This window comes from Clarias gariepinus, chromosome 8 (genome assembly GCF_024256425.1).
Source record: "Clarias gariepinus isolate MV-2021 ecotype Netherlands chromosome 8, CGAR_prim_01v2, whole genome shotgun sequence".
In the NCBI taxonomy this organism is placed as follows: domain Eukaryota; kingdom Metazoa; phylum Chordata; class Actinopteri; order Siluriformes; family Clariidae; genus Clarias; species Clarias gariepinus.
This window is the reverse complement of record NC_071107.1, coordinates 6,534,598-6,549,502: the sequence shown is the minus strand read 5'-3', so window position 1 is coordinate 6,549,502 and position 14,905 is coordinate 6,534,598. Positions and strand designations below refer to the sequence as shown.

At 37.6% G+C, this 14,905-nt stretch overlaps 1 protein-coding gene across 2 annotated transcripts in view; it reads left to right on the top strand.

Annotated features, from left to right (window-relative positions):
* Positions 1–14,905, top strand: part of stox2a (storkhead box 2a) — a 56,285-nt gene that overhangs the window by 7,636 nt on the left and 33,744 nt on the right. Inside the window, exon 1 of one of the 2 annotated variants that reach the window (XM_053502843.1) lies at positions 7,285–8,280. The exons of the other annotated variant lie outside the window; for it this stretch is intronic. Within the exon in view, the coding sequence (XP_053358818.1) occupies positions 8,142–8,280 (139 nt within the window). The 5' untranslated portion in view covers positions 7,285–8,141. Of the gene's footprint in view, positions 1–7,284; positions 8,281–14,905 lie in introns of those variants that run through there. 2 annotated transcript variants of the gene reach the window in all.

Below are 14,905 nucleotides of genomic sequence, written 5' to 3'. Positions count from 1 at the left end.
TAATTATGGTAATGCTTTTACTTTCACAAAAAAAGGAAGAAAGCAAGAAGAAAAAAAGTATTGACTGCATCATTTCCCTTCATTGACTTTCACATCATTACAAAAAGTGTTTTGTGAGTTTCTAAGTCTTTAGGTGTGTAAGGAAGACTATGTGCTGTGTCATTATGGTGAGTTAAGTTACCTTCCTCCTGCACCAGCCATGTGTGTGTGTGTTTGTGTGCGTGTGTGTGTGTGCAAGATACATATACACTTTGTCGCAAAGTTTCTCTGTCAGCACACACCATATTTAAAAGTAAAATAAAACACACACACACACAAACACACACACACACACACACACACACACACACACACAGATCTGGTAGTGTTGATTAGGCATTGTGTGTTGCTGTTACCTGAGTTCCTTTCAGCTCGTCACACACACTGCCCTTTTGGAATGTGGACGATTTTCATCCCCATAACTCTGTACATTTACACTTTACTCAGTCTTCTACTGCTCACACACACACACATGCGCACACACACACACACACACACACAAACACACACCCTTAGGGCATGTAAAAGTTTTACTTAGATTCTCTCTTTCTCAAAAAATGTTTGTGTCAGTCTTAAGGAAAGAAAGAAAAAATTATAAAGAAAGGAAATAACAAAATAACAGAAATATAATTAAAACAGTGAAGTACAAAAAAAAAAGAAAGAAAAACTAACAAAAAAGGTTAATAATTGAAAAAGGAAAATGTGACACAAACAGACAAAAGACAACAAACAAAAAATATTACGGGGGATTTTAAATAACAGAAAGTAAATGAAAAGTAAAAAAATAAGAAAAAAAGGAAAAGAAGAAAGAAATAATAAGAAAAAAAAAAGAATAAAAGGGGAAAACTCCAAGACAAAAAATATATATATATAATATATAATATATATATATATAATTGATGAAATGAAACTAAAGAATAGGAGGTGTGGCCTAAATGTTGGAGGCGGAGTTATATATTAGACGTGACTTCATTTATTTTAATACAGACATACGTAATATTTCTGGAGCATGCATGAGTGTGGGATCTGCATGGCTACGCTAAATTGGTAGCTTTAAGCTTCCTTTAATTGTTAGCACCATTAGCCTTATGGCTCCAGTGCAAACTGAACATGTATCAGCTGATTTCCTCTGTCTTTTTCCTTTTAAACCATCCTATGTTTTTTGTTTGTCGCGGGTATCGTAAAATAATCGGCGTAATTACATCAGGGATACTGTGCTATATATTACATAAATGAGATTAAATGTATTATATTGTTATATCAATATATGTTCTTGTCCTTGCTGTATAAAAGGGTTAGATAAAGATTTTAAACGTGACAGATCCTGCACTCATCACTCAGACAGGTCGCGTGTTTTAGATCTCACGTCTCTCAGAATAGCCGAGGTGTTCGTAACGTGGCGCCACTCTGGGGAAATTTTGTGAACACGTCGTTTCTGTGTCTTTACAAGTTCTCACTTGAGCATGGGTGTTCTGCAGGAAAGCATGAAATTATAGTGAGGACGATAACAACACTTCTGCTCACGTGGCAGCCTGGGAAACGTTGAATGTTTGATAGAGCCATGTTCAGCCTTTGACGGTGAAATGGCACATATTGTATTGAATATTTTACTGATGTATTTCTTAGTGTATGTAACACTAAGTTAGGAAAAGCGTTAAATGGATTGACTGACTAGCGAACAATAATGGACATTAGCAACATGTAGACTAACCATGTGCATTCTTATTTACACAACCATGTTTAGTGCTGCTTTTGTACTAGTGCTAGCATTTAGGGGCTTGATTATGTATATTAGAGAGTGTTTGATTGGATATAAATTGGACAAAAGACAGGCTGATCATAATCAGCAAAAGATTTTATTTTCACCAAGAAAACTTCTAAACAGAATTAAAAAAATTACACTCGATTAATGCGTACATACAGTGCTAAAAACACCAATTTAGGTTTTATAGCTACTTTTGCATGACACGCATTTGCAGTTACATTTGCTTGCTATATAAGACTGCAACATCTTTATTTAAATGCGGAAAGTTCCTGGTCTTCAGAGTCGAGTTGCGCATTTGCTTAAATAAATTGTCTCAGCCTTACATTCAGATTATTTGTGTAGTTTTCAACTTATCTGAATTTTCTTGAGAAAATGTGTCCAAGAGCGTTATTAAATGTCATCTAAATCATGGCTTTTAAACAAATTCAGTATGTTCAGTATGCTTAAAGCTAAAAAATAAATCAGAGATAGAAAATGTGGACTAAAAAAGAAAATGGAATTGTTTTTTTCTCTTTACTTGTCAAATTTAACACTTATTAATAACACTTGTTATTGAGCAGCACATAGAACAGCACTTGATCCAGCACACCATTAAAGCTCTGAGAGTTACTTGTGCATATGTTGTTTAGCCTTTACTGCACTCTGATGTAGAAAACATTTAACGTAGAAATGTTCAAGTCAAATGATTTATATTGTGAGGTTGAGCAAAGTGACATACAGAGAGAGGTATAATACTAGTCTAAGCAAATTAAGGATTTAAATAATACATGAAACTATCCAAGAGAACACACTATATATCCATTTTGTACAGCCGTGGTAGGACCTCTAGTCAACTTTCACACACTACGGGCAATTTGGGAACACCAATTAGCCTAATCTGCATGTCCCAACCTGTGCATGGAGTTTGCGTGTTCTTTCCGTGCTTAGTGGGATTCCTCTGAGTTCTCCGGTTTCCTCCCACAGTCCGAAGACATGTAGATTAGGCTAATTGGCGATCCCAAATTGCCCGTAGTGGGTGAATAAGTGTGTGTATGTGTGAGTGCCTTGCCATGGATTGGCATCCGGTGGAAGTGTTAGTGTTATAGACGATGAGTGAGGGTTTTGCCCCCCAAAAACCCTAAAAAACCCCATAAAGTTTAAACAAATTGACTGATGCATAAACACAGTTTTTTTTTTTTACATGAAAGCAGGTGGAGACACACTGGCGTAGTAGTTAGCACCTTTTACCTCCAGGGTTCGGGTTTGATTCCTGTCTTGGGGCTGTGTGCATGGAGTTTGCATGTTCTCCCCATGCTGGGTGGGTTTCTTCCAGGTGCTCTGGTTACCTCTCACATTCCAAAGACATGCAGATTAGGCTAATTGGCAGTCCCAAATTGCCTGCAGTGTGTGTGTGTGTGTGTGTATGTGTGTGCGCCCTTTGATGGATCGGCACCCCATCCAGGGTTCAAATGACCCCGTCAAGTCTCCTGGGATAGGCGTATACAGGACAAATTGAAATAGATGATAAGTGAGTGACACAAAGATGATCAAAATGATTTTAAAAAATTTCATTCATTAGTGGTGTCAGATCACCTGCCTCCTGCTGGTTGTTGGTCTTTTGGCTGCTCCCGGCAAGGGGTTGCCACAGCGGAATACCCGGTCTGCATAACAACTTGGCACAGGTTTTATGCCGGATTCGCTTCTAGACACAAGCCTCCCATTTTATCTGGGTTTGGGACCGGCTCTGTATCCAGTGGCTGGGGGGTTTGGGCACTGGCTGGGAATTGAACCCACCAACCTTCTGCATGGCAGGTGAAACATGTACCACTGAGCCACCAGTGCCCCTCCTGCTGGTCATAGGGAGAAACTCAAGGTTCAGTCTTTCTTACAGATATTTTTTAAATAATGGCCTTGTACTCAGAAATTGAGAATAAAGTGTTTAAAGGGAAAGGGCTTTGCTTTTCAGTACTTATTAACCACATTAGCTGAAGTAAATTAGACACCATATTTGCTGATTCATTACTTTTAAGGTCAAATAAAAAATCAAAAAAACAAATGGTAATAATTTTAGGCCAAGTGTTTCTTTTCAAACCTTTAGCAAAAAGTCTGTCATATTTGTTTCTCCAAAATCTTCAGATTACATTTAAAACCAGGCACTTTTCTGAATTAGGACTCTCTCTCTCTCTCTCTCTCTCTCTCTCTCTAGCTGCAGAGCCAGTGAGCTCATCGGCTGTTGCCATTGCATTGCCATGGTTACGGCTGCAGTTGCGGCTTAAAGAGAAGATGGCTGTCGCGCGTGTGTGTGTTTTACTCCTCTTCCCTTTTGTATGAATGAACAGAGTGATCTTGGCTGCATAGTCCCTCCTCCCTCCCTTTCTGTCTTATTTCTGTCTGTCTCTGTCTATCTTTTTCTCTGTTTTTCTGCCTTTCTGTCTGTCTATCTCTTTCTCTCTCTGTTTAACTGTCTTGCTTTCTCTGTTTATCTGTTTGCCTGTCTGTTAGTCTGTCTCTCTGTCTTCTGGTCTGTCAGGCTCATTTCTTTCTTTCTTTCTTTCTTTTTATTTCTCTCCTTATCTGTGTGTGTGTGTCTTTCTGTCTGTTTGTCTGGCTTTGTCTCTTCCTCTATTTTTCTTCTCTCTATCTCTCTTTGAAACACACACACACACACACACACACACACACACACAGAGACACACACACAGAGACACACACACACAGACACACACACACACACACACACACACACACACACACACACACACACACACACAAGAATATGCAGGAGTATGTTGACAGACAAAAACTCAAACTCAACAGCATAATAACAACAACAAAAACCCATACATTATTTATTACCCTGATTATAGTAGGCTCTAAAATGGTGTTCCTAATGTAGTTCCCCTAATGTAGTGTACTGTTTAGTGTAGAGTACCCTATGAAACAGGGTGTAGTGCACTTACTGCACTTGCGGTGTAAATTATTACTGTGTGTATAATAAGAATAGAAATGAATAAACTGAGCTCAGAGCTGCAGTAACCGGTCTCTGCCACTAAGTGGTGCTGTAGCGCTGAGAATAAACAGCGCTTTATAGGTTTTCAGGCTTCATAACAAGAGTCAGTGCAACTCAGGCACCTTAATACTTATTACTACATATTAAAGAGCAGAACTTCAACACTTACCATTTTAGGAGATTCAGACCCCATTATATTGGTTGGATGGAAAACACTCTGATGCCAATTAACAACAGCAAATATCTTTGTGTGCTTAGAAACCTGAAAAAGTAGTATTAAAAAAAGGTCAATGTGTGAGTTTTAAAAGCAGTAGAAATATAAATCTAAAATACAGTTTTACAATTTTAATATCTGAACATCACAAAATGTATAATAAATTATTGCATAAAATATATAAATATATATAGTGAAATACAAAAAAATACATAAATACAATAAATAAATAATTGAATACACAATGTCATATAAAAAACTTTAACTATTAATCTAGAAATGTATTTTGAATGAGAAATAATAATAATAATAATAATAATAATGCACAGTGTTGGATTCAATACAAACAAACAAATATAAAAAAGTAAAATATATAATAAATAAAATACACTTACTTTATTTGTATAATAATTTATTAAAATGAAATGAACACAAATAAATTAGAAATACACAATGAATACAAAGAGCAAATACTACACAAATAAATAATAATACATAACATATAATAGTCTGAATAGTATGAAATCATGGTAAAACAAATTGATAATTATAAAAAAAATAACTTATTTAACACTGAAATGTCACACACATTCATGTGCATGTGTGTGACTTTAGTGATTGTCAGTGTTAAATGAACTGTGAGTGTGTTTAATAAAGGGGGCGGAGCAGAGTCATCTTGCTGTTCTATCAGCCACATATCCCTGCCCCCTCATTTGTATTCATGAACATCAGCATTGTTAGTTGTTGATCAGTTTCATTTCATGTGTGTGTGTGACAAAAACGTTCACTGTTACAGAGAGTAAAAGACTATCAACATTCATATTAGAATAGTACACTGAATATTATTACGCATAATAATATATTAGGATACAAACCATGTCCTGATACTGTTTATGGTTTGTGTGTGTGTGTGTAAAAATGCAGAAGCCTGTCCCAAAGTACAAACTATTTGAATAACAGATTATGGCATATGCAGTTTTGGTCCATAAAGTGTTGAATTTTGGGTGATAATGTCAATAATGCAGTTAAATTGATCTTTTATTGGTTGAAATTAAATGGTTTAAAATTGGCACATTCTGTGAAATAATACCACAGTGTTTGCAGAAGATACAAATTTCTATGCTTTTATCTTCCTTTAAGTACTTCTAAAACATCGTTTAATGACTGGCTGGTGCATTTCCACCCCCTACTGGACTGGAGCAGAAGATTGGCAGGAAAACATCACTTTGTAGGAGACATGACATTTAAACAATTAACAAGACACGTGACACAGCATTTATGTGTTTGCTGAATACTTTTAGAAGTTTTTAATACATTAAAACATGTAAAAGTTGCCATATGAAAGTGTGTTTCTGCACATCGGACAGTGATTGCATTTCAAGAAAAATTGAAAAAAAAATCCTTATTGTTATTTTAAATAATGATGTAGACATTTTGTGTTTAAACAAATTTAAACATAAAATGTCACATTATTTATAACTTACTTGTTCATTTATATGCTGAAAAAATAATCTTGTTTTTTTTTTTTTTCAAACACCTGCAATATTTTCTAAAATATTTAGCCCTTTATGGTTTTGAAGAGGGTTTTTTTTTTCTTAGAATGATACTTTTTCCAGTTTTCTAACTGCCTTGGCAGTTGCAGCTCACCTAACGGCCAGAAGAAGGCTGGACATTACATACCGCTGCTTTAATCAGTGTTCTAGCAGTTAGACAACTGAGAGACAGAGAGAGAGAGAGAGAGAGAGAGAAATAGAGAGAGAGATAAAGGGAGAACGAGGAAGTATAGGAAGAGAGGCCAAGGGCAAGAAACTAATGGAAAGAAAGACAAGGAAAGACACGCAGATAGACCAAGTGAGACAGAGACAGGAGAAAGCGATACAGAGAGATAGAATGAGGATGAGACAGCTAAAAGGGAGACATGTGTAATGCCATCAGAACATTTCTGTCAGTCATTCCTCTATAAGTTGTTTGGCCCTAGCAATTAAAAAAAATTTTTTTTCGCTTTTTAAAGTTGTTATTATTTCTGTTCTTATTTGCCACACAAGCTGTCCATCACTTCATCTTGTAATCTCCTCCTTCTCTCTCTCTCTCTTTCTCTCTCTCTCTCTCTGTCAGACGTGTGCACTCACACTCGATCGCTCGGTCTCCCGCTCTCCCCCTCCCTCGTTCCCCATCCTCACACACACACACACACACACACACACACACACACACACTCTCTCTCTCTCTTTCTATCACACAAACGCACACACATACACACATACACACACGCACACACACACCCTATCAGTGGAAGGTGCTGGCAGTAGCAGCAGAGGAAGAAGGGATGCAGGCGTGTGAATGAGTGTGCGTCCTCCTTCAGCGTGGATTTACTGAACAAAAGAGGAGCAGCTTCTCTCTTTTTATTTTATCCTCCATTTTTTTTTCTCCTCTGTCTCTCATCTATTGGCTTGCTGGTGCTGGTGGTGCTGGTGGGCTTGTTGTTTTTCGAGGCTGTAGGAAGACGGAGGACGAGTGCCCCTGCCTCCTGTTTCCTGCTTCACATTTGCGTTCCTTCAGTGTTTTTCGAGGTCGCCTCCTCCTCGAGGACTGCACTCGTTTTTTTTATGTTCTCTCTTTCCCAGTGGAGGCCTTTTGTCTCGGTGCGGCGTTGAACGGAGCTATTGTTGGACACGCAGGCCTCGCTCTGCTCTCTCTTTCTCTTTCTCTCTCTCTTTCTCTCTCCCTCCGCAGTATCCTTCCCTCCCTCCCTCCCTCGCTCCCTCCCTCCCTTTTACTCCATCCTCTCATTCTGAGGCACCTTGCTTAAATCCGGAATCCATCCTTCTGTCCATCATTCTTAATGTGTGTTCTGTGGAGTGTGTATCCCGATGTTTGGCTTCGGGTCATCCGGATTGGCTCAAGCCGAGCCTGTGTGTCGTTCCTAGTGCGTGTGTGCGCGTATGTGTGTGCGAGTGTGTGTGAAGAAACCATGCATCTAGCCTGATGCCAGGACCGGGGTGCCCCATTCCAATGTGGGAGGATTAAAGCATCACATCTGCACCCCCCTTCCTCCCCACCCCTTTACCCCTTTACCCTCTTGCTTCCTCACCCTTTTTTTGCCCCTTTCCCATCCCATCCCATCCAACGCAACGATGAAGAAAACACGCAACCTGCGGCGCGCATGGCCCGGTCCGGACGGACCCGATTTGGGCTCCGATCGCGACAAGGACTACCGGCTCCACAAGCACTTCCCCCCTTCTCTCCCCCCTCTTGCGCCCTACATCGCTCAAGGTGGGTGCAACTTATATTAGCCTAGCATCCAAAAAAAGGAAAGAAATAACTGGAGCACATATATGCTCATCTAATATACGTGTGTTTAAAAAACTATTTATATGTATTCCAATATATATATAATTTTAACGAAATATATATATATATTTATTTTTTTCCTTAACACATAAACACATTCTTAGCCTGCTAGCTTCCTGCAATTGCAGCATCAAGCTCCAGCGTCTCGGCCTGGTTCCGTCTTTCTCTACCAGAGTGTGCGTGTTACAAAAAAGGGGTGTGTGTGGTGATGCTCATGTTTTTCCTGAGCGATATCGAGGTGTAGAGATTAGATAACGAGAGGGAAAATAGAGGAAGCATATAAGCCCTCATCCACCATTTTGGTCCTTGGCTTGAGAATTACATCACCGAGGTTGTGATAAAAATTCAGGCAGCCGGCCTCTGAGTACGCCACAGCTTCTTTCATGACAAGGATGAAAATGAGAGCAGAGAGAATGCGAGAGAGAGAGAGAGAGAATCTGTAGTAAGAGAGTAAGAAAGAAAAGGGGAAGAAAAAAAGGAGTGGAGAGATAGGGTCCGTTTTTTCCCTCCATTTTGGTGATGGCTGCATCGTCCTGGTGTGTGTTAGCGCAGGGCAGTTGTGTTGATTAGCATCGGCCATGGTGCGGTGACGAAACTCTGTGTCAAACGTCACTTCTGTCCAATAGAGACAAGAAGGAATAGAGAGAGCGAGGAAGTGGAGAGTCTGCTCCATGTCTCTGTTTTCTCTGTGTCTTACTATACAGCTGAAAATCAGTCTCCCTTTTTGTCAGCATAACGTGTGTGTGTGTGTTAGCATGTGATGGTGTGTAAGTGTAGTAGGTTGTGTGAGTGTGTGTGCGCATCCTCGTGTGCTGCCAGGAGAGAGGGTGGGTGGAGAGAGTTAGCGTAGCTGACGTCGTTAGCTTACAGGCTAACCCTCTGCGCACTTAATGCTAGCATGCTAGACACAAAGTCGTTGTCGTAGCGCAGTGGAGTCTTGAATATCATCGTTTTGTGTTTTGGAATGTTTCTTATTAACGTATCGACAAGATTAATTGGAACGACAGAGATTTTTTTTGTAGAAAGCATAAGCTTAGTGGTTATCTTTTTATATAAAATTCTAAAATTTTAAACAAAAATATTTGTCGGTCTCACAGAAGAGTGTAATAATTTCTGACCTGGCAACCAGGGTTTTTTGTTTTGGCAAATAAAAAACAGGATCCATCTTTATTGTTTGGGCCTTTGCAGATTTTCACTCAAACCAGGATTCGTTAGTGCTGATTATAAAAATAATTTTAATCAACGTCTTGAATAATTGGTTACTCGATATATCATGAGGTAATATTTTTGTTGTTTTATATTTTGAGTTTGTAACTGCGTTACAATTCCTTTGTAGCACGTTAAATCATAATATTAGCACAATGGTGCACTAATAAAAAAAAAAAAATTCTACGGCGTGTCAAATCTTACCTCATAAATTATATATAAAGCTGGGTAATCACAAACATACTGTGTTACAGTAAACAGGATAGTTTACTAGCGAGCATTAGACAGTGCTAGTTTGTGTGTTAGACATTCTCTATAATGCCAATTTGCTTATTTCAGTATAAATGGTAATTTATGGGCTTATGTAAGGATTTTGTGACTTAAAACATGACACCACATTCTTTTTGTAGTGCATTAGATAAAAACTGTGGTATAATGCAAAACCAACAGATATCCCAAAATGGCTGATAGACATATAAAGTAGGTGTGGGTAGGCCAGGGGTAGCTCAGTGGTTAAGGCATTGGACTACGGTTCGGAAGATCCCAGGTTCAAACCCCACAACGACCAAGTTGCCACTGTTGGGCCCTTGAGCAAGGCCCTTAACCCTCAACTGCTTGGATGTGTAATGAGATAAAAATGTAAGTCGCTCTGGATAAGAGCGTCTGCCAAATGCCTAAATGTAAATGTAGGTGGTCACATTGATTGTCCTATAAAAAGTTGTAAACACCAAAATATTACACGATATACAGAAATATTACCTCATGAACATTGCCGTACCAGAAAAAATATAAACAAGCATTGCCATTCAGTAGACAAACTATCAAATAGCATTATTTAGTCGCTAAATTATAGCCCTAGTGTGCTGGTTAGCCTAGAAACAAACAATAGGCTATGAACTATTAGAGTAATGAAAGTTTACGTGTTTGCTCTCTACAATACTAGTTTATTTTAATTGTTTACTAAATATAAAGTAAACATTTAAAGGTAGTGTTTTTATTATTTTAAGTAATGTTTTCTTTTTTATTATATGTATAATAAATTTTAACTAAGACTAAAAAAAGCATTAACTGGAAAGTTTAAATGCTAAGTGCAATCCTGTTCACTATAATAGAATTTCATGAGATACTGACAGAAAATAATAACTGGATGTTCAAAACATTAGCATTTTGAGTATGCACACACACATTACAACCCCCAAAAAAGTAAAACTACCTGACTGTCTTTCTTTATCTTGTCGCCTTTAGTTAAATTAGACTGGTGTCTTAGCCTTTTTACTTCAGTGCTAGTTATTAGCTTAACCCAGACAATGATTTACCAAATTAACTTATAACTATCAATTGGTTTCATAATTTCAAAAATACTTTGTTTTCCTTTTTTAAATTCATGTTTTTTTTTTACTACTTTATACTTAAGATTAATTAAGTAGATTAATTAAAAAAAATCATTATATTATTGACATTGCGAGAAGGTTTGGGATTATTGGAGAGTAACTTTTGGTGTGTTCATGTTTTTAGGTGTTTGTTTATCTGTTTTATACACTTGTCTTTGTATGTAGTCCTGTTAATTAACATGGTTGCTGTTGTATTAATGTTTTTGTATTTATTTAAAGAGCCCCGGAAAATGAGATCTCAAGGGGTTTAAAAGTATTAAGTTTTAATAAAATTTAATTAATAAACATCCCTCTTCTCCTGGAAGTTCCGGGAGACTTCTGCACATTGATATTGGCCCTTACATCTGCAAATCATACACAATCTCACAGAAATCTATTTTGTTAAAGTGAGCAAGTTACCAAGTGAAGTGAACCTATCATGTCTTTTTTCGTGGACAGTCTTTGTGTGGTATTACATTCAGTCTTTTTCCTTTCTATTATTTCAGTTAAGTACATTTAGGCATTTGGCAGACGCTTTTATCCAGAGTGACTTACATTTTTATCTCATTACACATCTGAGCAGTTGAGGGTTAAGGGCCTGCTCAAGGGCCCAACAGTGGCAACTCGGTGGTTGTGGGGTTTGAACCTGGGATCTTTTGAACCGTAGTCCAATGCCTTAACCACTGAGCTACCCCCTGGCCCTATAAGTATATAGGGCACTGGCAGCTCACTGGTAGGTGATAGGTGTTCCGCCTCAGTGGTAGGTGTTTCGCCAGCCATATGGAAGGCCTGGGTTTAATTCTGCATCCAGTGGATGCAGTGCAAGATGCAGTGTTGCGCCAAGAAGGGCATCCAGCGTAAAAACCTGTACCAAGATTGTATGTGCAAAATGTAGAAGCCCCTTGTCAGGAGCAGCCGAAAGACCAACAACAGTTTCACCTAAGAGTAAAACGTCCTTTACTTTACATCAGTAAGAAATAAGGGCAGTTTTGCTAGGTGCGTACAACCCCTTTTTTATTGTCCATAGTGGGGTAAATGACTGTATAAAGCAATAAAGTAAGGTTCACAGCATGATTTGTTCATTAACATTGATAGCCAATGTTATTTAAGCTACCTGGCTAGCTGTTACTGTGGTAATGGAAAGTTTGTTTACCTGTGAGAATTTTCAATATCCATACATATAATAAAACTGTTGGCATACCTTTACAATTGAGCTATTTGCGAAAAAAAATCAGGGGGCATGTAAGATAAGTAATAAAGCACATTAAGAAGGCTTTTGGAATTTTTATTTGTCTGTTTGTTTGTGCACATACTGAACAGGTGTATTTGACCAAGCTTGAGCTAACATATAGGCTATCAGCCCACAGGAGGAGAAGAAATGCTACTTAACCTTGAATGCTAAATGCTAAATTAACCTTAAAAAAATCATTGGTTCATCTCAAAAAACAATATATGCCGCTGTACATTTTTCACACACTTATAAATGTGCAATTGAAATCTACTTAATAAACGCGATCTTACACCTTTATTCTGCGGACTTCATGGTAACATGGAAAAATTTAGTTAATTCCATTATTCAACAGATAGTGTTGTGCAGTTTTAAAAAATGAGCTCTTATGAGTGTGCAATTCAATACCACGCAAACAAAGTCACGGGCACATTTTGAATAAATGGGACCTAGCCCATCATCAGATTTTCACAAAATTCCCAAAAGTAACACAATTTAACAAATTACACAAAAAAGACTAAACTTGGAGATAAATATTATACCAAGTATAATATCTTAATAGACTTTTAGGAATCATGTGAGAATCTAATAATGTTTACGGCATGTTTTTATGCACCGTTGTAGCTAGTCTTCATTGAAACCCTACATGATGCGGTCAAACTCAGTGTATATTCGGTTAAAGTTGTAATACATTTTTTTTTTTAATACTAGATGAGTTGATTGATGTTTTTGATAAAATGATAGATGGTGTAGTGGTTAACGCTTCTTGTACTCACTAGAGCTGGTAAATCATGCCTCTCATTTGTGTGTGTGTGTGTGTGTGTGTTCTGCATGTTCTCCCTGTGCTTTATGGGTTTTCTGTGGTACTCTAGTTTCCCCCATAGTCCAGAGTTTTACAGCGTAGGCTGATTTAAATTGCTTTTTATCTGTAGTATATAACTGGGTATTTGCACTGGTTTTCCTTAAAATCTGTTTGTTTTTCTGTTTGAAATGAGTTTTGCAGATTGAGATGTTTGGCATAAACTTTTTTCGCTTTGTTCTCCATGGTGCTAGTTCATTAGACAGTTTACAGTTTACAGTCATGTACATTAAGCACTGCTTTTGCATAATTTAGATTTGTGAAATTTGGCGGCATGGTGGCGTAATGGTTAGCACTGTTGCTTTGCCCCTCCAGGGTCCGGGTTTGATTCCTGTCTCAGGTCTGTCGCCCTGTGTTTGGTGAGTTTCCTTTAGGTACTCCGGTTTCTCTTTCACAGTCCATGCAGGTTAGGCAAAGTGGTGTTTCCAAATTATCTGTGTGTGCATGTGCCCTGGAATGGATTGGTAACCCATCCAGGATGTACCCTGCTTAAGTCTTCTGGGATAGAAGAGGCCCCCTGCGACTTGATAAAGTACTATAGATAAACTACTACTCATAGATTAACTTTAGATGCACTTAAATAAAGCTAGCTTGATGGTTAGCCATTTTACTGTAATGCTAGTTTGTGTGTAGCATAATTGCTATAACGTTAGTTTATAGATTAGCCTTAGCCTAGCAAGTTGGGTTAATAATTTGTCTGTTTGTGGGTTACACCAAATCCTATAAAGGCTCATTCACATGATAGTCTGTTTACCATAATGCATAATGTGCTTTATTCTTGTTACTGTACCACTATTAGCCTGTTTATTGCACTGCTAGTTTGTGAATTTAGTTTGTGTGCTATTTTAATTTACTGCTAAAATTTTGTTCACTGTGACACTAGTCAGTAATTAGCCTGTTTGCTGTATTAATAGCTATTATAGTTATAATATTATCGTTGTTTATTTTTACTTTATAAATTATTCTAGCCTATTTATTGAACATAGTTTTTGCTACGGATTCAGTTTTTTAACCTTAGTCCGAATTTATTCTAGCAAATGACAAAGCAAGAATGAAATTCTGATTTGATCAATTCTCCTCCAATTAGGTATGACAAAGGAATCAAAACTAGCTTGAATGATTCCTAGTGGTTTGCTGATATCCGAGCTTGTGCAAACATGGACGGAAAAATAAAAAAAAATTCTCTTGTCATAATCAGGTTAAATGTGTTTAGACAGATTATGGAAGCTTGAAATGAAGTATCAGAGGTCCTTGGTGCATTTGGTAAATGTACTGTACATAGCTAGTATGAAACAGAGCTCATACATATTAAAAACACAAAGTCCTGTTTTCACAGTGATTAAATTTGTCCAGCTAGTTTAATAGTTAGCTTGTATATAAACACTTCTTATTGGGAAAAAAAAGAAAAGGCCATGGCCCCAAGCATTGACCAAAGCACTTTCTATTAATAAGCAAAATGTTGAGGCATTTTAAGGTCATAAAAATATTTTTTTCCACTTTTTGTTAATTGCTAACTAAAAAGCATACTTAAATTGGCCATTGTTGAGTGTGTGTGTGTGTGTGTGTGTGTGTTTGGGTCTCCTTTGTATAACATAAACGCCAGCTGTGTGTACATAATCCTTACCTGTACATCGGCCTTGTGCCTCTCCTCGCTATCTTACACCTCATCATGTCATCATTATTTATTTTTCCTATTATAATTTGAACGCTGAGTCAGTTTGCCTTTTGATATTCATAGAATATCATACATAGAATAACATACATAGTATGTTTATGTTTGTATGCCTGTGTGTATTTACACAGCAGGATACTTATTGTAGGATCAAATCAACAGTGTTGTAGATGGATTTTTTGCAACATCCTAATCAGTTATTAGTTGTGCGT